The 23,966-nt window shown below is 51.3% G+C and overlaps 1 protein-coding gene across 1 annotated transcript; it reads left to right on the forward strand.

Annotated features, from left to right (window-relative positions):
- Positions 1-6,618: 6,618 nt before the first annotated feature.
- On the forward strand, positions 6,619-15,072 carry LOC140393967 (cyclin-dependent kinase inhibitor 1-like). The gene is made up of 3 exons (XM_072480673.1): positions 6,619-6,729; positions 11,632-12,019; positions 13,117-15,072. Exons 1-3 carry the CDS (start codon positions 6,727-6,729, stop codon positions 13,170-13,172), a joined length of 447 nt encoding a protein of 148 aa, XP_072336774.1. The 5' UTR covers positions 6,619-6,726; the 3' UTR covers positions 13,173-15,072.
- The last annotated feature ends 8,894 nt before the right edge of the window (positions 15,073-23,966 follow it).

Consider the following 23,966-nt stretch of genomic DNA (forward strand, 5'->3'; position numbering starts at 1 on the left):
TGGTGGAATTCCGCCTTAATAAAAGCATCAGTTACTCCATCGGGGGCTTTCCACCTTACACCAGCCCTTCCCCCGCAGCTATCCTGACATTGGCTGCTGCTGCAGGACAGGCTTCCTCCAACTCTGGTCTCTCACCGCCTTCTGCCGGGTTTGGTAACCAGCAGACAGGCCACTCCCGGGGGAAACTACTCCTCCGACCTTCACCTACACCTTTTCATCATAATTCCACCCAATATCAGGTAAAAAGAGCTCTTTTCTGTGCCTTCAGGCAGGGGCTGCCCTGTGTGTGACCACTCACACCATGGCCGCCAACAAATGTCGAATCGAGGATCCACTTGAGGACTACAGACACCTAGAGCTCCTCGGGGATTAGTAATGGCTGGATCCCCATTAGTATTATAGGCACCTGGATCCCCATGAGGATTACAGCTACCTGGGTCCCCTTAAGTATTACAGATCTCTGGGTCTCCATAAGGATTACAGATAGCATGATCCTAATGGTGATTCCAGATACTTCAATCCCCATGAGGATTACAGATACTTGGGACCCCCTCTGGGTTATGGATACCGGGATTACTAATGCCTGGATCCCCATGGTGATTACAGATACCTGGACCCCAATGAGGATTACAGATACTGGATCTACATAATGATTTCCATGGGGATTACAGATATCTGGATCCCCATGAGGATAACAGATATCTGGATTCCCATGGGGATTAAAGATACCTGCATCTCCATGGAGATTACAGATACCTGGATCCCTAGCAGCATTGCAGATACCTGGGCCACCATGAAGATTACGGAAATATGGATCTCAATCAGTTACAGATACCTAGATCTCTACGGCAGCACGGTAGCACAGTGGGTAGCACAGTTGCTTCACAGCTCCAGGGTCCTAGATTCGATTCCCGGCTTGGTTCACTGTCTGTGCGGAGTCTGCACGTTCTCCCCGTGTCTGCATGGGTTTCCTCTGGGTGCTCCGGTTTCCTCCCATAGTCCAAAGATGTGCAAGTTAGGTGAATTGGCCATGCTAAATTGCCCTTAGTGTCCAAAAGGGTTGGGTGGGGTTGCTGGGTTATGGGGAGGGTGGAAGTGTGGTCTAGGGTAGGGTGCTCTTTCCAAGGGCCGGTGCAGACCCGATGGGCTGAATGGCACTGTAAATTCTATGAAATCTCCTTGGGGATTGATGTACTATCAATTATGACGAGATGAGAGTGGAGAGTAATCGAGGCGTTATTACATAGAGATGTGTGGCCTCCTACAGCTGCTGCCGAAATGGCTGCAGTTCGGAGAGCACACACATTTATACTCCGCCTACTGGGCGGAGCCAGCAGGCAGGGATCTACCCCTGTACCTGTAGTACAGCGGCCTTACCGTAATACCCTCATATGCAGTGCAGTATATACAATATAATACAACAGTGGTGACTACCACACTCAACCCCTGTTAAAAATGAGTCCAGCGGGGTGGTGGAAAACTATTTACATACAGGTTGTCATTAAAATTTCAGAGAAGGTTACAAATTTAAATGGTCGGGCGCCTTGATCCGTCGTTGAGAGTGCCACAGTGCTGTGGCGAGTCAGGCGTCGGCTCTGTCGTCGGTGACTCCAGGAGCATGTTGACATCCTCTTCATCCCCGGGTGGGACCAAGGGGAGGACGGATTGTCCTGGAGCAGAGGCCATCGAGGTACACTACGTAGGCGTACTGCGGGTTTGTGTGGAGTAGCTGCACGTGCTTGTGGAGCTGCACGTGCTTGCGGAGGAGAACGGGTCCTGGAGCTGCCAGCATGTTGGCAGCGAAACCCCGGAGCTGGACTTCCTGGGGAAGGCAAAGAGACGTTCATGGGGGTTTCGTTAGTCCGTGCACAGGAGCGACCGAATGGAGTGAAGGGCGTCGGGGAGGACCTCCTGCCAGCGGGAGGCCGGGAGATTTCTGGACTGTAGGGCCAGCTGGACGGCTCTCCAGACCGTCCCATTCTCCCGCTCCACCTGTCCATTTCCCCTGGGGTTGCAGCTGGTCGTCCTGCTCGAGGCAATGCCCCTGTTGAGCAGGTACTGGCGCAGATCATCACTCATAAATGAGGATCCCCGGTCGCTTTGGACGTAGGCGGGGAAACCGAACAGAGCGAAGATGGTGTTGAGGGCTTTGATGACGGTGGCAGACTTTATGGGGCATGGGATGGCGAAGGGGAATCTGGAATATTCGTCGACCACATTGAGAAAATACGTGTTGCGGGCGGTGGAGGGGAGGGACCCTTTGAAGTCCACGCTGAGGCATTCAAAGGGGCGGGAGGCCTTCACCAGGCGCGCACGGTCTGGCCGGTAGAAGTGCGGTTTACACTCCGTGCAGAACTGGCAGTCACTGGTGATAGCCCTGACTTCCTCGATGGAGTAGGGCAGATTGTGGGCCTTAATGAAGTGATAAAAGCGGGTGACAGAGATCGTCGTGCAAGGTCCGGAGTCGGTCCACTTGTACCTCGGGACAGGGCATCGGGGGGCTCGTTGAGCTTACCGTGGCGATACAAAATCTCGTAATTAAAGGTGGAGAGCTCGATCCTCCACCGCAAGATCTTATCATTTTTTATCTTACCCCGCTGTGTGTTATTAAACATGAAGGCAACCTACCATTGGTCTGTGAGGAGAGTGAACCTCCTGCCTGCCAGGTAATGCCTCCAGAGCCGCACAGCTTCAATGATAGCTTGGGCCTCCTTTTCGACAGAGGAGTGCCGAATTTCGGAGGCATGAAGGGCGCGGAAAAGAATGCCACGGGCCTGCCTGCCTGGTTGAGGGTGGCGGCAAGAGCGATGTCTGATGCATCGCTCTCGACTTGGAAGGGGAGCGTCTCGTCGACCGCGTGCATTGCGGCCTTGGCGATGTCGGCCTTGATACGGTTGAAGGCCTGGTGAGCCTCGGCCGTCAGTGGGAAACCGGTGGAGTGGATGAGTGGGCGGGCCTTGTCCGCATAGTTAGGGACCCACTGGGCGTAGTACGAGAAGAAAACCATGCATCGTTTGAGGGCCTTGGTGCAGTGGGGAAGGGGGAGTTCCATGAGGGGGTGCGTGTGCGATCGGAGTCGGGCCCTAGAACTCCGTTCTGTACCACATAGCCGAGGATGGCTAATCGGTTCGTGCTGAACACGCACTTCTCCTTGTTGTAGGCTAGGTTGAGGAGTTTAGAGGTGTGGAGAAATTTGGAAAGGTTAGCGTTGTGGTCCTGCTGGTCGTGGCCGCAGATGGTGACGTTATCCAGGTACGGGAAAGTGGCCCGCAGTCCGTACCGGTCAACCATTCGGTCCATCTCCCGTTGGAAGACCGAGACCCCGTTAGTGACGCTGCAGGGAACCCTAAGGAAATGGTAAAGGCGGCCGTCCGCTTCAAACGCGGTGTACGGGCGGTCCGCCTTGCGAATGGGGAGCTGGTGGTAGGCAGATTTCAGGTCCACTGTCGAGAAGACCCGGTATTGTGCAATCTGATTGACCATATCAGATATGCGTGGGAGGGGGTACGTGTCGAGCTGCGTGTACCGATTGATGGTCTGACTGTAGTCAACGACCATCCTGTTTTTCTCCCCGGTTTTCACCACGACCACTTGGGCTCTCCAGGGGCTGTTGCTGGCCTCGATGATACCTTCCCGCAGCAGCCGCTGGATCTCAGACCTGATGAAGGTCCTGTCCTGGGCGCTGTACCGTCTGCTCCTGGTGGCGACGGGTTTGCTATCCGGGGTGAGGTTTGCAAATAGAGAAGGCGGGTCGACCTTAAGGATCGAGAGGCCGCATACAGTAAGGGGTGGTAGGGGCCCGCCAAATTTCAGGGTTAGGCTCTGGAGGTTGCACTAGAAGTCCAGGCCAAGTAGCAAGGCAGCGCAGAGGTTGGGGAGGACGTAGAGCCGGAAGCCGCTGAACTCTACGCCCTGGATGGTGAGGGTGGCGATGCAGTACCCCCGGATCGTCACGGAGTGGGATCCGGAGGCCAGGGAGATCCTTTGGTTAATGGGGTGTACCGCGAGGGAGCAGCGCCTTACTGTATCAGGCTGGATGAAGCTCTCAGTGCTCCCGGAGTCCTAAGGCGGGACATCTCATGCCTGTCGACCTTCACCTTTGTCGACGCGGTCACGAGGTTGTGTGGTCGGGACTAGTCGATCGTGACGGAGGCGAGACGCGGCTGGTCATCGGCGGTTGCAGGCGATGAGTGGCCCGATGAGGTGCCCGACAGGCAGGGGTTCTGAGGCGGGGAAGATGGCGGCGTCCACGGGCCGCACGTGTCCTGAGGCAGGCAAGATGGCGGCGCCCTCGGGCCACACGTGTCCTGGGGCAGGCAAGATGGCTCCGCCCATTGGTTGTGAGGGGAGCAAGATGGCAGCACCCACGGGCCGCATGTATTGTGAGGGGAGCAATATGGCGGTGCCCACGGGCCGCACGTGGTCTGAGGCGAGGAAGATGGCGGCGCCCACTGGCCGCACGCGGGGGGTGCAGGGACAATAGCAGCGATTGAGCGGGCCTGGCACACTGCAGCAAAATGTCCTTTCTTGCCGCAGGCCTTGCAGAGCGCGCTCCCCATCGGCAGCGTTGCCGGGGGTGTTTTTTCTGTCCGCAGTTCCCCCGGGGTTGGTTGGCTGCTGTGCTGTGCAGGCCGTGTGGTTGGCTGGGGATGGTCGCTGATGGGGTCCACGATGGGGTGGCCGCTGGCGGGGTCCACGATGCCCAGGAGGGGTGAGCCGTGCGGTCGGGGGCACAGAGCAACAGGTGAGCGGGTGGTGAAGATCAAGGAGAAATGGGAAGCGGAGTTGGGAATGGAGATCAATTGGGGAGTATGGAGTGAGGCACTGCGAAGGGTAAATGGGACCTCCTCTTGTGCAAGGATGAGCCTGATACAGTTTAAGGTGGTGCACAGGGTGCATATGACTCAGGCGAGAATGAGTGGGTTCTTTCAGGGGGTAGCAGATGAGTGTGAGAGGTGTAGGCAGGGGCCAGCGAATCACACGCACATGTTCTGGGGTTGCAAAAAATTGGGAAGATTCTGTGCGGGAGTGTTCGCGGTCTTCATGGCCTTCGCCTCTCTAGTTGCACGGCAGAGAATTTTGCTGGAGTGATGGTCGGCATTGACACTGGGGGTAGCGGCTTGGTTGGGTGACCTGTATGACTTCCTGTGGTTAGAGAAGATAAAATATGAGTTAAGGGGCTCAGCAGGGGAGTTTGAGAAAAGGTGGGGGGGGGGATGTTTGTGCCCGTGTTTGAGGAGCTGTTCGTCGCAGGGGGGTGGGTGATGGGGGAGGGGGAGTGAAAAAGGGGAAAGATAGACTGTATAGTTGATTGTTGGGACGTATGTTCCCGGGATGTTTATTTGCTGCAACCTGCTTTGATACATGTTTGTAATAATATAACGTTTTATTAAAAAAAGGATTACTGTTACCTGGAATGACAGATACATCAATCCCCATGAGGTCTACAGATATCTGGATCCCCACCGGGATTACAGGGGCAGGATTCTCCGTTTCTGAGACTATGTGTTGACGCCAACGGAGAGTCGGTAGACTTTTACGACAGAAAGACCGGCGCCAAACCTGGACTTATTCCGCTGCTGTTAAGGAGCCAGCACTGGTGCCGCGTGGAACACTATCCTTTCCACTGGAAAATGGCATGGGTCCATAATCGACACTCGGAGCCTGACAAGCTGCAGCCACACATACACATTACACTCCCCCCACACACTCATCCCAGACAAAAAGATGGGACTGGTTGTGGTAGAACACGTTCACACAGCTGATGGGTTGTCTGGGGCCAGAGGGGCGCCCGGGGGGTGCCCTGGGGGACGCATGTACGACCCATGTCACCAGGTTCAAAGTGGGCTGTTAGCGGTGTGCGCAGCTGCATGGATGCCTTGCCGGCTGTGGCAATGGTGTTCTGTGTCCATCCACCCCGACCCCACAGCCCACCTCCTGGCCACCTCCACTACTCCCCCCAGCCCTGGCAGAAGCCCCCCCCCCCCCCCCGGCCAGCGACACAACTGTCAACAAACAATGGCGATGTTGGACACGCTCTTTTTCTCCCTCAGCAGCCACCACAATTTTTAAAAGCACAAGTGAACCGCGCCGTTGGGAACTTGGCCCATCGGAGGCGGGGAATCGCAGAGGCCGCGGAGAGTACTGGGTCGGGCCCACTCATGAGATGCAAACGGTGCCGACTGCATGCGCGGAGTGAAACGCATTAACGCCGTTTTTGAGGTGCCGAAGAATCGTGATTTGGCGTCAAATCGACACATGCCGCGATTTTGGCGTCGGGAGCTAATCTCCGCCCAATCGCATTTCCTGATTTTAGCGCCAGCCAACGGGGAATCCGGCCCCAGATATCTGGATCTCCTCAACTGTTCATTACATGATATAGTCACTCCAGACAAGGTGCACTTTCAGTGGCTTGTAGTTGAGTTAAGTTCCTTGTCAACAGGCTGAGATCATAACAGGTACTGAACCTCATGATGTCTCGCTGGAACTGGGTGCGGCTCGGTTGACTGGGAGGTGACAGCCCGGCTGCAGCTGACTTCTGTCTGTTTATTTCCTCTCTGTCACTCTCTGGGCGGAGCTCACACATCATATGATCGGTAGTATTATGCAACATTCTGTAGACGCCGGCTCCAGGCTGGCTCAGTCAGCAGTAACCCCAGCTCTACACACACACCATTGGGATTTCTCCTGCCTCGGCACAGACTGCATTGGGATTTCTATGTTGACATGGTGAGTATATTTAGTGGTGTTAAAGAAACGAGACAGAGGGGAATAGGAAATAAATTACAACAAACTGAAAATACTTTAACTCACTAAACTTCTATAAACAACAGTTTCAGCTTCAAAATCGGCAACGTTTTTGAACCTTCAAACAAGTTCCATCTCTGATTGGAACAAGACATCTTCGAAACTCACACACCGAGTGACTACCCAGCTCAGCCCGACCCCAGCACAGTCCGACCCCAGCACAGTCTGATCCCAGCACAACCCGACCCCAGCTCAGCCCGACCCCAGCACAGTCTAACCCCAGCACAGTCCGACCCCAGCACAACCCGACCCCAGCACAACCCGACCCCAGCACAGTCTGACCCCATCACAGTCCGACCCTAGAACAGTCCGACACCAGGCACAACCCGACCCCAGCACAGCCCGACCCCAGCACAGTCCGATCCCAGCAGTTTAGTTGCTGTCTTGTGCCCTTCCCCAATAACAGGCTCTGGGGCTCCACAGGGAGCTGCACAAACCTGCACTCTGAGTTTTAACAGGGCTGCGAGGCGACAGGGAGTCTGGAGACCAGAGTTTCACTGGTTGCTCTGCCAGGTAGGGGTGGCGTTGGGTTATGTTTTTTGTCCTGACTGTTATCATGAGGGGGAGTGCGGTATTTTAGTGGATTCCTGGGGCACGGTGTCCAGAGCTGACATGTCTGTTCCTGTCGCTGAGCTCACTAAACATGTCCAGGCACAACTCAAACTTGGACATCACTCACTTCCCCCATCGTAGAACAGAGTGTATGCACCTGTCACCCGCTGCTCAACAACTTCAGGACCCTTAACCCCGAACCCCACTGACCCTCATCCCCACCACCCCTCAACCCCCCCCCCCACACCCCTCTCCCTCATCCACCCCCCTCTCCCCCCCACCCCTCATCCACCCCAACCCCCTCCCCTCATCCACCCCACCCCTCAACCCCCCCCACCCCTCTCCCCCTCATCCACCTCACCCCCTCATCCACCCCACCCCTCAACCCCCCACCCCTCTCCCCTCAACCCCCCACCCCTCCCCCATCCACACCACCCCTCTCCCCGACTGCCCCCCATCCCCACCACCCCTCAACCCCCCCACTCCTCTCCCTCCCCCATCCCCACCACCCCTCTCCCCGACCACTCCTCTCCCCCTCAACTCCATCACCCCTCTCCCCCACCACCCCTCTCCCCCCATCCCTACCACCCCTCAAACCCCCCACCCCTCTCCCCACATCCCCCCCACCCCTCAACCCCCCCCACCCCTCTCCCCCATCCCCACCCCTCTCCCCCATCCCCACCACCCCTCTCCCCTACCGCCCAACTCCCCCTCAACCCCACCACCCCTCTCGCCCATCTCCCTCCCCCATCCCCTCTCCCCATCAACCCCCATCGCCCCCACTGCCCCCTCAACCCCCACTCCCCCTCATCCCCCACCACCCTTCTGGGTTAATTTGGTGTCCTGGCTGTTATCATGAGGGAGAGTGCGGTATTTTAGTGGATTCCTGGGGCACGGTGTCCAGAGCTGACATGTCTGTTCCTGTCCCTGAGCTCCCTAAACATGTCCAGGCACAACTCAAACTTGGACATGACTCATTTCCCCCATCGTAGAACAGAGTGTATGCACCTGTCATTAGCTGCTCAACAACTTCAGGACCCTTACCCCGAACCCCACCACCCCTCCCCCACCCTATCTCCCACCACCCCTCTCCCCCTCATGCCCCACACCTATGCCCCTCTCCCCCTCATTCCCCAGACCTATGCCCCTCTCCCCCTCATTCCCCAGACCTATGCCCCTCTCCCCCTCATTCCCCAGACCTATGCCCCTCTCCCCCTCATTCCCCAGGCCTATGCCCCTCTCCCCCTCATTCCCCAGACCTATGCCCCACTCCCCCCTCATGCCCCACACCTATGCCACTCTCCCCCTCATGCCCCACACCTATGCCCCTCTCCCCCTCATTCCCCAGACCTATGCCCCTCCCCCCTCATGCCCCACACCTATGCCCCTCTCCCCCTCATTCCCCAGACCTATGCCCCTCTCCCCCTCATTCCCCAGACCTATGCCACTCTCCCCCTCATGCCCCAGACCTATGCCCCTCTCCCCCTCATTCCCCAGACCTATGCCCCTCTCCCCCTCATTCCCCAGACCTATGCCCCTCTCCCCCTCATTCCCCAGGCTTATGCCCCACTCCCCCTCATGCCCCACACCTATGCCACTCTCCCCCTCAGGCCCCACACCTATGCCCCTCTCCCCCTCATTCCCCAGACCTATGCCCCTCTCATTCCACAGACCTATGCCCCTCTTCCCCTCATGCCCATCATGCCCCACACCTATGCCCCTCATGCCCCGCACCTATGCCCCTCTCCCCCTCATGCCCTACACCTATGCCCCTCTCCCCCTCATTCCCCAGGCCTATGCCCCTCTCTCCCTCAGGCCCGCACCTATGCCCCTCTCCCCCTCATTCCCCAGGCCTATGCCCCTCTCTCCCTCATGCCCCATACCTATGCCCATCATGCCCCACACCTATGCCCGTCATGCCCCACACCTATGCCCCTCATGCCCCACACCTATGCCCCTCACCTTTGCCCCTCAAGCCCCACACCTATGCCCCCTCCCCCTCATGCCCCACACCTATGCCCCTCACCTTTGCCCCTCAAGCCCCACACTTATGCCCCTCTCCCCCTCATGCCCCACACCTGCCACCCGCCCCTCCCAACCCCCACACCTACCCCCTGCCCCCCTTCCTCCATGTCTCCCAACCCCAAACCTACCCCCTCTCCCCCTCACTCTGCTCCCTACCCCTCTCACTCCAGTTGTCTCTCTCCTGGTTATACATGGGTCCACACTCTCGGAGAATCGTACAGGGTCCTGGGGCTGTGGTTTGTTCATTCCATGCGACATGGTTGCCGAGAATAAGTCAGGAAGTGTGCAGTGAAGAAGTGCGGACTCAATGTGGACTTCACACTCAGATTATTGACTGAGAAATCTGGGTATTTATCATCTGGGGATGAGAACAGAACTAGATACGGTTAGAGTGAGACTGCGAAGGGGGGGGGGGGGGGGGTCTGGATTGGGACAGTGCTGGAATAGGGTTGGGAAGGGAGTGTTTATTGCACACTGGCCATTCCCTCTGCTGTCACGGGGGAAGTAAACCGCATTGTAAACCTACTATTTACAAATCCAAGCAAAGCTGAAGTCAGCGTTCCTCTTGCAACCCACCCGATTGGATCATATTGAGTAACACCCAGGGCGGTGGAGGGTGTGGATGTGACTCATTGTCCTGTCATTCTGCTCCAACTCATTTCATTGGGTGTCACCAGAGGCAATTATGTCATCTGCCCCCTTGCTGCCCACATCCATTATCTCTCTCTTTTGGTCTGTGTGTGAGTATCTCTCCCTGCGTGCATCTCTCTTTTTCTCTTTCTCTGTCTATCTCTCTGTCACCATCTCTTGCTCTCGATCGGACGTCTCTCTGTAACTCTCCCCCTCTGTCTCTATATTTCCTCTGTCAATCTCATTTCCTATTTCTTGGATTTTCCACTTTTCCTCTGCCTGCCTGTTAGTGCGTGTCTCTCTCTGTCTCTCAGTTCCATTTTCAGTTTCTCTCTTTCGCTCTCTCTATTCACCCACCAGCTGTTGCCTGGCTGAAAGTGAAACCTTGAGTTTAGTTTGGCTGCCGGCTGGTGAGCTTTGATTGTAAATTCCACCTCATCGATTGTCAATTCTGATGTAGACTGACCACCAAAATCAAAAATCAGTCCCTTTTACCTGGGTGTATTTTCCAGAACGAAAACCGGGCTCTTCGCACCTGCCCTGTGTTTGTACTGACCATATTCCATTATGTCATTCAGAAAAAAACCTGACATTCCTGGGTCCTGTGTGATGCCTGGCTCACCCCCGGCGCAGACTGGCAGTCTCTCTCCCCCCCCCCCCCCCCCCCACCCCAGCACAGACCAGCAGGCTGACTCACTTCGCCCAGCACAGGCCAGCAGGCTGACTCATCCCTCCTCCCCAGCACAGACCAGCAGGCTGACTCACTTCGCCCAGCACAGGCCAGCAGGCTGACTCATCCCTCCTCCCCAGCACAGACCAGCAGGCTGACTCACTTCGCCCAGCACAGGCCAGCAGGCTGACTCACCCTTCCTTCCCCTGGCACATACCAGCAGCCTGGCTCTTCTCCCCCCCCCCCCCCCCCCTCCTCCCAGCACAGACCAGCAGGCTGACTCATCCCTCCTCCCCAGCATATACCAGCAGCCAGGCTCTTCTTCCCCCCCTCCTCCCAGCACAGACCAGCAGGCTGACTCACTTCGCCCAGCACAGGCCAGCAGGCTGACTCACCCTTCCTTCCCCAGGCACATGCCAGCAGCCTGGCTCTTCTTCCCCCCCTCCTCCCAGCACAGACCAGCAGGCTAACTCACTTCCCCCAGCACAGACCAATAGGCTGATTCACCCCCCCCCCCCCAGCACAGGCTGATTTCCACCCCCTTCCACCAGCACATACCAGCAGCCAGGCTCTTCTCCCCCCTCCTCCCAGCACAGACCGGCAGATTTACTCCCCCTCCCCCTGGCACATACCAGCAGCCTAGCCCTTCTCCCACCCCTCCTCCCAGCACAAGCCAGCAGGCTGACTCCCCCCCTCCCCCCCGGCACATACCAGCAGTCTGGCTCTTCTCCCCCCACCAGCACAGACCAGCAGGCTGACTCACTCCCCCAGCACAGGCCAGCAGGCTGACTCCCCCTCGCCCCGGTACATACCAGCAGTCTGGCTCACCCCTGGGAACTGGCCGATAGCCTGGCTCACCAAACAGCGCAGAGCAGCAGCTTAGGTATATGATGGTCCTGCAGTCAATGTGTGTGACGTGTATGAATTTTTGTTCTTATGATGTTCAGGATGAAGCAAAGTCTCTTCCCATTGAAGTGTGGCAAATGATGGCCAGGAAGCCTGGGAAGGTTTGTCGGAATCTCTTTGGCCCTGTGAATCGGGAGCAGGTACATACTGAGTTTCGGACTGAGTTGAGGAACGGGCTGGTCACAGCCAGGAACCGCTGGGCCTTTGACTTTGAAGAGGACCGACCTGTGCAGGGGGCCTTCCAGTGGGAGGCAGTGCCAAGTCGGGAGATCCCGCATTTCTACAGATCCTCGGTGCATGGGGTTCCGCAAAGAGAGCTCCTGAATCCACTGGGAGGTGAGGCTGATGAGAGGAAAGTGTCTCCGCAGCAGGATCCAAACCCACACCACAAACCTCACAACCGCAAGAGGAAACAAGCCATTATCACAGGTAGGAGTCACTCCACACAGCCCCATGGGGAATGGGTCACCTGAGGGAGCTCACAGGCACTCTTGTGCTGAATACCCACCTCAAAACCACTCCAAACGTTCTTCCTCCTAACTCTTGAAATCAAGACCTGTAATATGGACTCCAGCTCCAATTCATTGATCCCAAAACCATGGAACAGGAGGATTCCTGGAATCAATAGATCTCAGGGTATGAAGAAAAATGGGGCAAAGATGGAAAATGGAGTTGAGGTATAGATCAGCCATGACCTAATTGTTTGACGGGCTGAATGGCCTCCTCCTGTTCCTGTTGCTCCCCAATCCCTCTCCCTGGTTAACAATTCCACTGTGCGTACCGTACCTTCAACCTGTTTAAAGGGCCTGATGGGGCTCCCTGGGTAGATGCACTGAATCCCACTGAAGCAAAGGTCACTTGTTCAAAGGTCAGCCTGTGCCAAGGGGTCAGTTATACCTCAGCACCTCCTATTGTGTGCCTGTGTCTCAGAGGCATCTACAGGCTCTGTCAGGGTTGACATCCTGAAGAGGAGATTCAGGCCTCTGGATTCTGAATCCAAGCCACAAGGCCAACAGGAGCTGATGTGACTGGGCGGTTTCCAGCCACATTCCCAAGAAACAGCTCTGTGGCGAGCAAGCTGTGTGGAATTACCAGTCTTTGTTCCGGATTGGGATAGTCATTATTGTCTCACCTGACACCTCCCTCACTCCTGAAGTACCAGGGTCTCACCCATGGGACCTGTGCCCTTGCACAAGGACAGCAACTTATGAGAAGTGGGTTGGTGGGGGCTGATGTGGCAGGGAACGCTGGAGCAGTCTGGAACAGTTCAACCGTGATCTAATGGAATGGTGGACCAGGGCCCGAGGGTCTTGACAGCCACTTTCTATGGGCTTGTGTTCCTAACTCAGTACGATAATTTTGCATGTGTAAGCTGATTGGCAGCAAGCTCCTGGAGCAAGTCCAGTCCGAAATCCAGCGCAACCCTGATAACCATTTGATGTCTTTTTCGACTCCTGGTAAGGCAATTTATTACCAAGTTTGGTTGTGACTAGCTGCTAACCATTCCTCTCTGTTTCTGCCTGTAGATTTCTACGTACTGAAGAGAAGGGTCAGGTCCCTGGATTCTGAGCCCAAACCATGAGGTCGACTTGAGGTGATGCCACTGAGTGGACTGCGGCCTTGCTCCACCCCCCCCCCCCCCCCCCGCCCCACCCCCGCCCCATTGTTCCCTGGGAAACACTGGGCCTTTGTGGCCAGATGCCTGCCCTGCAGATTTACGACTCTTTGTTCTGTTACTGGGACAGTCCATCAGTTCTTCAGCATCTAACCTGACTGAAAGACCTGTCTCCCTGAACTGCATCACCATGGTCTCTCCTTGGCCTATTATACTCTTGCCCAGGCTGCTGGGCCTTCTGTAACCGTGGAAACCAGGATCTGTGGAAACATTCTCTTGGAGCAAGATTCCATTAACAGTTAACGGGTAGTGTCGTGAGATCAACTGTTTCAAAGTCCCGACAAAGCTAACTCTCACTGGCCTGAACTCCATGGGTCTTGGACCATGTGGGACTAGCGTTTCAGGAGAATGAGCTACTGCACTTGTAACAGTCGGACACAGTCGGAGTGCAAATAATGGACATCTGTCACTTCCATATTGTGTGAAAGGAGAGATAGGATTTGGGAATGGCAGTGTGGTGGAGCAGGTGGAGGGGAGGAGTGGTGGTGGTGAAAGAGTGAGAGAATGTGAGAGAGAGAAGAGTGTATGAGGGAATGGTGAGAGAGGAGAGAGAGAGTAAGGAAAAGGGGGAGAGAGAAAGAGAGTGTGAGGGAATGGGAGAGTGTGTGAGGGAGTCTGAGAGAGGAATTATGGAGAGAGGGATTGAGTGAGGGTGGAAGAGAGAGGGCATGTGTGAGTGAATAAGCGAAATAGGGAGCATGAGTGAGAGAGAGAGGACATATGAAGAAGCGAGCTACAAGAAATGTGTGATTGAATGGGAGAGAGGGAGTGTGTGAAGAATGAGAGAGAGGGAGATTGTAACAAAAGGGTAAATAGTAGTTGCTGCTGATCTCGAGATAAGCACAGATGGTTCTGCCCAGCTGTGCATATAGGAGTAATCCATGTGTATTTAGTGTGTATAATGTAAACACAGCATATTTATTAGAAGAATATTTCAAATATTAAAACATTTAAAAAGGTTTAAAACTGCACAACTTGGAGTTAAAAACTCCTGGTATCAATGATAACACTGCTTTGGACCTTTAACCTCTGTAGTATGTTGGATTGCAAATTCTGGTTAAACGTTGATCATGTGACAGCTGTAAATGTTATAGAATGCACTGTATAAAAGTTGGATCTATATTGATGAACTTTGCTTTGGTTTTGAGCCAGTAGCAGTTGATAGGATCATTGATTGACACAGCACAGAAGGCAGCCGTTCTGGCCATCACACCTGTGCTGGCTTTTTGAAAGAACCACCCAATTAGTCCCTGCACATCCCCCACATTCCCTCAATTTTTTTCACATCAAGTATTTATCCAGTTCACCGTCAATAGTTCTTACAAATGTGCTTCCACCATCCTCTCAGGCCGTGCAACCCAGACCAGTGGTGGGCAACCTGCAGCGCATAGAATCATAGAAAGGTTACAGCACAGAAGGAGGGCATTCTGCCCATCTTGTCCATGCCAGCCCACGGACACCCAGGTGCCCTTTCGAATCCCACCTTCCTGCACCCGGTCCATTGCCCAAAGGGGCATGGTGTGGCCCACAAGACATTTTTTAACTGGTGCCCACACGCAGGGTTGTCACATTCTGTTAGATTCCATTCGCGTAGTTTTTTTTCCCGACCAATATGTCTGAAGTGATTCACATATAAATCGAGGATAAATGAAGTGAGGTGCGTGCCGATTGCTCACAACAATGACTGTAAGAGCTGTGCTCTCCCTCTGTGTCCAAAGTGTAAATATTTATTTTGTTTCTTTCACTTGAAATTGATAGTTCTTTTAATATATAAATGATTAAATATTTTCCATAACTTGTTATGAAATATACAGTGTGCATAAATTTATTTAATCCTACTCATGGGGTCATGGTTCGTGAACAAGCCCTTGAGGCCCCCTGAGATGACCCACTCACTAGCCTAGGTTGCCCTTTGCAGTTCTGAGGTGGGATTCTCCATTAGTGGACGGCAAAATCGTGGCAGGCACCAATTTGACGCCAAATCGCAATTCTCCGTCACCTCAACAGCAGCGTCAATGCATTCCGGAACACACGTACAGTAAACACCATTTGCATGTCATTAGCGGGCCCAACCCAGTATTCTCCGGGGCCTCCGCGATGCTCCGCCTCCAATGGGCCGAGTCCCCGGCAGCGAGGTTCACTTGTGCTTTTAAAATTCGCGAAACCAGCGTGGCGGCTACTGAGGGAGAGAGATTGGGGAACAGAAATTTTCCAACATCGCCGTAGTTTTCTGACAGTTGTGCTGCTGGCCGGGGGCATCTTCCAGGGCCGATGTGGAGTAGCTGGGGGTGGCCAGGAGGTGGGCTGTGGTATCGGGGTGGACGGGCACAGAACACCATTGCCGCAGCCGGCAAGGCAGCCATGCAGCTGCGCACACCGCTAACAGCCCACTGTGAACTTAGTGCCACCAGTCGTATAGGTGTCTCCCCCAGGGCAAACCCTGCAGCCGCCCCCCCCCCAACCCGGTGCCCTCTGGCCCCAGCGGACCCATCAGCTGTATGAGCATGCTCCAGCACAACCAATACCACCTTGTTGGCTGGGATGAGTGTGTGTGGGGATTGTAATGTGTATATGCGGCTGCAGCTTGTCAGCCTCCCGAGTGTCAATCATGGACCCAGCGAATCCAGCACCACTTTCATTGGAATCGATTATGTCCCACGCGCCACCAGTGCTAGCCCCTTTTTGTAAGGGCCCCGAAGAATCCAGCACGAGTTTTAAGGATACAAAATAATAACGTTTATTTACTATAACAATATATACATAACAGTAGCAGTAACTTCCCTTGCTACCTTCTCCTTCCTCCTGGTTCCTGGACTGGCCAGCTTATTTATAGTAGGAGTTTCTCCGCCCCCGTCATTGGGGAAGTTCATACTCCCATAGGATTGTGGGATAGTCATTAGTCCCCAGCCAATCGTCAGTAGGCAGGTTATAACACCCCTTAATAGTAGTGGAATCGGTCCAGGTTTGCCGCAAAGTCCACAAATCCTGCGTTGGCGTCAGCACTTAGTCCCAGAAACGGAGAATCCCGCCCCTTGATTCTAACACCTTGCTGTGTGCGTATAAAAAAATGTTCATGTCTCAAGAGGAACAGGAGTAGACTATTCTTGTCCACCTTGGCAGGAAGAATAGAAAAGCAGCATATTATCTAAATAGAGAGAGATGACAGAACTCTGCACAGAGGGATCTGGGTGTCCTGCAATGAGACAAATGGAACGTTGTTTATTGCAAGGGGAATGGAATATGAAATTAGGGATGTTTAGGGCGTTGGGGAGACCACATCTGGAGTGCTGTGTACAGATTTGGTCTCCTTATATTTTTTATTTTTTTCCCCTTGTGAACAGGTGTTAATTTTAATATAATCTGGATACGACATACACATTCAAACACAAATTAGAAGCATGTGCTTATTCTTGTTAAGAGAATAAAGTCTCAAGAAACCATACAAGATCAGTCTCTTGAGCTTCAAACCCAGCAACAATTGATGTCCAGAGTTCATCTTTAGACAGCAACTCCAGTAACCTTAACACAAGCTTGTTGAAAAGAATACCCACACGTTTGGGTCTAGGAAATCACTTGCGCTGTTACTCGAAAGGAAAACTGCACTGCAACCAACTTCAAAATGAATACAGCAGCTGAACATGGGTTACGTACTTTAATTGCGCGCACTGTTTGTGGGTGCTGGAAGGAGGGGTGAAACGAGGAAAGAAAAATGGATGAAAAATCAACATCAATTCGTGAGAATATAAGAAGTTAAATACAAAGGTGTTCCAAAACTAGGCCATTATCTACAAAGAATTACAAACTATGTTCCCATGGTTGATGATAGCTGTATTGAATGACACTGTCAAATGAATGGATGGCATTCCAATAAAATCTGACAAATTTGAAAATAAATCTACATACAATGCAAGGATAGTAAGGTTTAAAGTGTTCGTGAAATGTCATTATCCCAACATCTTTCACATTGCACAGTAACAGGTGCATTTGTGAATGCCAAAATTTTACTCATATTAATTTATCAAATTACAAACCGATTGTAAAAGTGCCATTTTATTTAATTTTTTTACAGAACTTCAAGTATTTTAAGTCAAAGTTTATGAAATTATACAGAAAAAAGTTTGTTAAAAAAGTTTTGACCCGTAGCCTACGTACATATAGCTATTAGTATATATATCCGGGCAGCACAGTGGCGCTGTGGTTAGCATTGCTGCCTCACGGCGCCGAGGTCCCAGGTTCGATCCCGGCTCTGGGTCACTGTGTGGAGTTTGCACATGCTGCCCGTGTTTGCGTGGGTCTCACCCCCACAACCCAAAGATGTGCAGGGTAGGTGGATTGGCCATGCTAAATTGCCCCTTAATTGGAAAAAAAAAGAATTGGGTACTCTAAATTTTTTTTTTTAAGTATATATATCGTAAATCAATTCAGGTACTGTTGGATGGTTTGACTGCAGCATTTTCACAGGGTTCAATGTCCATCATTTGATCAGTGGTCAGGTCTGAGCTCTGCTCTGTGGACTAAGCATCACCAGCTGCTAAACCACAACACAATTCTGCAGGCAGTGCCTTGCTCTTGACCAGTCCAGAGCCAGACTTGATAGGCAGCTCCTCACTCTTTACCAGCACAGAGCATAAATCTGCAGACTCACCCTTAGTCTCTTTTTCATTTGGAACAGGCTTATTTGTGTGTATTTCAACGATTACACAATCAGCATCATCGTCCTCTTCTGTGTCCACCTGAAAAACATCCGTCTCAGTTACTTCAGCCTGACCATCAGCATCTACAAACTTGTGCATGAACTTTTTGATCTACATACTTCCAGCCACCTGAACCAGTTACACATTGCCCTGTGTTCTTTTGCAAACTGGGAGCATTCTTGGTCTCCTTATTTAAGAAAGGATATAAATGGTTTGGAAGCTGTTCAGAGAAGGTTCAGCCGACTGAATTCTGGATTGGGGGAGGACATCAAATGAGAAAAGGTTGGGCCTGCACCATTGGCGTTTAGAAGAACGAGAGATGGTCTCATTGAAACATATAGGGTCATGAGGGGTATTGACATGGGGGGGGGGGGGCTCTGTCAATGGCCCCCTACCCACGCTGCGTAGACCGCGTGCGCGTGATTCACAATGATTCTCTGGGGGCCGGAGAATTGCTTCAGTGGCGCCCGTTACGATTCCAGCGTGAATGCCCAGTCTCCACCCCCGCGCCGAATGCGATTTCAGCGCAGAGGCTCGGAGAATCACACCTCATATTTCCTCTAAGGGTCGAGAGTCTGTGGAGGCTGGGTCAATGAATATCTTTAAGAAGAGGTAGATAGATTCTTGACGGACAACAAGGGGGTGAAAAGTTATCGGGGGGATGGTGGTAGTAGGCAGGACAGTGGATCAAGCATGGTGTGATTGAGAGGTGGAGAAGGCTCGAGGGACTGATTGGCCTCCTCCTGCTCCTCTTCTGCACATGTTAATATTAGTATTCTACTTCTCAAGCCTGTTCCAGCATTCAATAAGATCCTGCCTCAGCTCCACCTTCTAGCACACTTCCCTTGATTCCCTCAGCATCCAAACTCCTTTCGCTAATCTCTGACTGGAAGAGAGTCAGTGACAACTTTACAGTTCACTGTGATAGATTATTCCAAAAATTCACAAACCTTTGAGTGAAGGAATATCTCTGCGTCTCAGTCCGAAATGTTCAACCCCTTATTCTGAGACTATGCCCCCTGTGTTCTAGACTACCCAGCCACAGGAAAGGTGCTCTCAGCATCTAGAGAAAGCAGCCTGCTTGATTAGCACTCTAATCGCCACCTTAAACATTCACTCCCTCCATCACAGCCGTGTGCACCATCTACAACACGCACTGCAGGAACTCACCAAGGCTCCTCAGGCAGCACCTACCAAGCCAACAACCACTACTATGTAGAAGTTAAGGGCAGCACACACATGGGAACACCACCACCTGGAGGTTCTCCTCCAAGTTACTCAACACCTCGACTTGGAAATATAATCGGCCGTTCCTTCATTGTCACTGGGTCAAAATCCTGGAACTCCCTCCCTAACAGCAATGTGTGTACCTACACCATATGGGCTGCAGGGGCTCAAGAAGGTAACTCACCACCACCTTCTCAAGGGGCAATTTGGGATGGATAATAAATGCTGGCTAGCCATTACACCCATATCAAAGGAAATAACTTTTAAAACTCTACATTGTCTAGCCCCATTGGCTAGCATTGCACATATTTCAATGAGTTCACCCCTCATTCTTCTAAACTCTGGCAATATCGGCCTAGTTTACTCAATCTCCTCTCACAGGACCACGCCCTCATCCCGAAGCCAGTCTAGTGGACCTACAACATACTCCGTCTCATCAGACATATTCTTGCTCGGATAAGGAGACCAAAACTGTATACCGTCCCCTCTCGAGCTTTTCTCAAACACTTTGATCTCTTCACAACCTTTCTGCCATTAGAAATAGCTTCTTTATTTTTCTATCCATAAAGATCAAAGCTCCATGAGTCAAATCTCCCCGTAATCGTCTGTGGAAGGGAAATTAATGAGTTGCCAACTTAGAAGCATGCTGAGAAATGCTTGACTATAGTTCAACACTGCTTTTGAATGAAAACAAGTAGGTCAGGTAACATAAATGAAATACTGCTTAATATTCTGGTCTCGGCCTTATTATGAAAACACATTGTCCTCCGAAAGATAACAAAATGTGTACTCGAGTTGTTTTTAGCCAAGGGCAAGAACATACGTACTACGTATTTCATCTTACGTACTTTCCAAGGTCTAATTAATATAAACATGCCTGTTTACTTCAAGCTGTTATTTCAGACTATAAAAATATGCTGTCTTCAATTGAATCTCAGAGTGCAGTGCACTGGCTTTGCAGCTGGAACACTCTCTCTCTGCAAATATATTTGTGTAAATAAATTTCCTTAAATCGAACCTCGAGGAATTTGTCTTTATTATTATTTCCACGACAAATTGGCGTAGCCGTTGCAGTTTCCCTAATTTAACGGGCCGTGAACCCCAAAATGATTCTCTAAACAGGACTCTCTCAGCTGAAAGGGAGAGAGCCACAGCTGACAGGGGGTCTGCTGCTCGGCAGCCTTAATTACTGGCCAGTGACTCATGCTAGGATGAATTATCTTAATTAATAAATTAACGATAGTTGCATGGGAAGAAAAAAGGTGCCTTAGAGACTAAAATTTAAAAGAAAAAGACTTCGAGGTTCGTGAAAGGATAAACACCGGTGTGCGCTCCCTGTAGTATTTGTAACTGATTTCCGCGGTCGTTGTTATTATATATATATTCTAAAGTATTTTGCAGAAGGAACGATGAGCAATAAACTCGACGCCCCCTCACAGGTCGTCCCGAAGCCTCGGTAAAGACATCTGGAGTGAGAAAGAAGGTTAACTCTTTGGAGAAGACAGATAAGGGAGTCAAAATGAGTAAGAAAATGAAAAGAAACAATTATAAAAGAACGGAATGAGGTGGGAAAACCTATATGTCCCACATAGGAATCTCATGAAGCTGACCCCCTCTCGAAACAAAAAACAGGGGAGTAAAAGTAAATAGAAGATTAAGGTAAAAGCGTAACAGATGGGTTCCTGTAGAAAAAGGGAATTCAGATTTGTCTGTAGCCGTGAGATCTGTGTGTTTTGTTTAACCAATTAATTTTAATCAAAGCATGAAGTGCTACGTGAGTTGTATTTTTTATCGTCTGTCATTGTGAGTCAGAGATTATAACTTAAGTGATTTTTGTTGAGTTTTCTCTAATGAACTGAAACATTGGAAATTAAAATCAGTTTAAAAGAAAGAAAGTGCCTTTACGAATAAAAGTAATTGAATATGAATAAGTTTTTAGATTACGTGAAAAGACGTAAATGGCATCATTCCAAGTTCTCCGTCCCTTAGGTTCTGCAGGAAACATTAACCATTTCAGCAGACAGTCGACAACAGAATACCCTTTTGTTATTATCACATCTGGCCGAAGGAGGGCATAGGGCCTCAATGGACAAACTGCAATTCTGTCAGGAGGCAGTTCAGCATTTGGGATTTCAGCTAGGCAAGGACAGCGGAGGCTTGGGTCTGAAAGAATACAAGCTATAGCAAGGGTTCCAACTTCACGCACGAAAAAGGAAACATTTACCTTTCTTGGAATGGTGGGCTATTGCAGGCAGTGGATACCGGACTATAGAGAGATGGACGCAGTATTGTGCAAGGCTACCCTACAGGATGCCCCTTCAGTTGTTACCTGGATTCCAGAGAGGGAGCAAGCATTTCGTAATTTGAAACAAGCCATGATTAGCACCCCTGCCTTGGGACTTCCTAATTTCAGCAAACCCTTTACTCTTTATGTGAATGAAGCAGGGGGATTTGCAACATGGGTCCTGGTGCAAGAGCATTGAGGAGGGAAAAGACCCCTTGCCTATTACTCGGTGACCCTATGTGCTGTGGTAAAGGGTATGCCAAATTGCTTAAGAACAGTAGCAGCCATGGCGGCCGTAGTAGAAAAAAATCAGTTTTGCCGCTGCTTAATTCATCCGCAATGCGGCATTTTACTGCGGCTCGACACACTGGGTATGAAGTAATTCTCTCTAAAACCAACTTTACCTACAAGCGAGCGCCAGCTGTCAACACTGCAACACTCTTGACCGCGCCCTCGGAAGCAGAACATGTGTATCATCATGACTGTTTACAATTGGTTGAAACCACCACAGCCACTCGACCTGATTTATTGAGTCACCCACTAGAAAATCCAGACATCATCTTTTTCACCAATGGGTCAGCAAACCGACCAAATGATATGACCCTCCTGGCCGGCAATAGTAACTCCATTCAAGATAGTGGAAGCTTTTGCTCTGCCTTCGGGAACGTGTGCTCAAGCGGCCGACTAGTTTGCCCTTACTAAAGCATGTATTCTAGCTAAAAATAAAACAGTTAATATTTATACTGATTCCCGATCCGCTTTTGGGGCAGTACATGATTTTGGCCAATTATGGAAAAACAGGGGATTCATAACTTTCTCCGGCCAACCTATTAAACATGCTAAATTGGTTTTAAATTTACTAGATGCTGTTCAGCTGCCCAGCAAGATAGCCGTTTTAAAGTGTGAAGCGCATACTACTGCAGACGATGAAGTCTCATGTGGCAATAGATTTGCTGATCAAATTGCAAAGGAGTTGGCTCTCAAACAGCAGCCACAACTACAAACTGCTGCAGTTGAATGTCCGTCCACCATAACAGAACCAAAGTTAAAACAGGCACAGGAGCAAGTCTCCCAACAGGAGCATCGCTCTTGGCTAAAAGCCGGTTGCTATCAAAACAATCATCAAATCTGGATCCACTCCGATACCCGCGCAGTATGAACATAGAATATACAGTGCAGAAGGAGGCCATTCGGCCCATCGAGTCTGCACCGACCCACTTAAGCTCTCACTTCCACCCTATCCCCATAACCCAATAACCCCTCCTAAGCTTTTTGGTCACTAAGGGCAATTTAGCATGGCCAATCCACCTAACCTGCACATCTTTGGACTGTGGGAGGAAACCGCAGCTCCCATGAGGAAACCCACGCAGACATGGGGACAACGTGCAGACTCCGCACAGACAGTGACCCAGTGGAAATCGAACCTGGGACCCTGGCGCTGTGAAGCCACAGTGCTATCCATTTGTGCTACTGTGCCGCCCCTTTTTTAAAAATATAATGTCCCAAGACGCTGCACGAGTTGCGTAGAACACCTATCTGGTTCACTAATGTACTTTAGGGAAGGAAATCTGCAGTCCTTACCTGGCCTGGCCTACATGTGACTCCATAGACCATACAGTGCAGAAGGAGGCCATTCGGCCCATCGGGTATGCACCGACCCATTTAGGCTTCACCTCCACCCTATCCCCGTAACCCAATAACCCCTCCTCACCTTTTTGGTCACTAAGGGCAATTTATCATGGCCAATCCACCTAACCCGCACATCTTTGGACCCAGAAGTCTATTTTTGCTACTATGTCGCCTTGCCCATGGGCAGGCTCATGTGGGCAAAGGAGGAATGACACATGCCGTATGTCAACAATGGTATGCTCGAGGTATTACGGTAACAATTGAAAAAGTAGCCCGTACATGTATGATTTGTCAAAGGAATAATCAGTGATAGTGGACATGTTTTCACAGTGGGTCGAGGCTTTTCCAACCAAAAGAGATAATGCTTGAACAATGGTAAATATTCTGTTGAAGGAAATAATACCTAGGTTTGGGATACCAATGGGTATTAACAGTGACAGGGGAATTCATTTCACTAGCAAATTGACCAAAGCCCGAACAAAAGCCATGGGATTTGATTGGAAATTGCATATATCATTTCAGCCGCAATCCTCAGGAATGGTGGAAACGGCGGATGGAATAATTAAAACTGCAGGATCAAAAGTGTGTCAACATAATGGGCTGCTATGGCCAATGCCATACCCATAGTAATGTATGCCCTGAGAAATCAGAGAAATCGTAATTCGTGTTTAACCCCGTATGAGAGATTAATGGAACGTCCCATGACAACTGGAACTAAACCCCCAGTGACTCCAGCGGCAGTAGCCTTAATATGGGCAGATGAGGCATCACTAAAATATGCCTAGGACATGTGTGAAACTGCTGAAAAAAAAACATGAAAAGGTGCGACAGGCTCAGATGCATCCAAAAGAGGGAAATACACACCCT

The sequence above is a fragment of the Scyliorhinus torazame genome, chromosome 17 (assembly GCF_047496885.1).
Source record: "Scyliorhinus torazame isolate Kashiwa2021f chromosome 17, sScyTor2.1, whole genome shotgun sequence".
Lineage (NCBI taxonomy): Eukaryota > Metazoa > Chordata > Chondrichthyes > Carcharhiniformes > Scyliorhinidae > Scyliorhinus > Scyliorhinus torazame.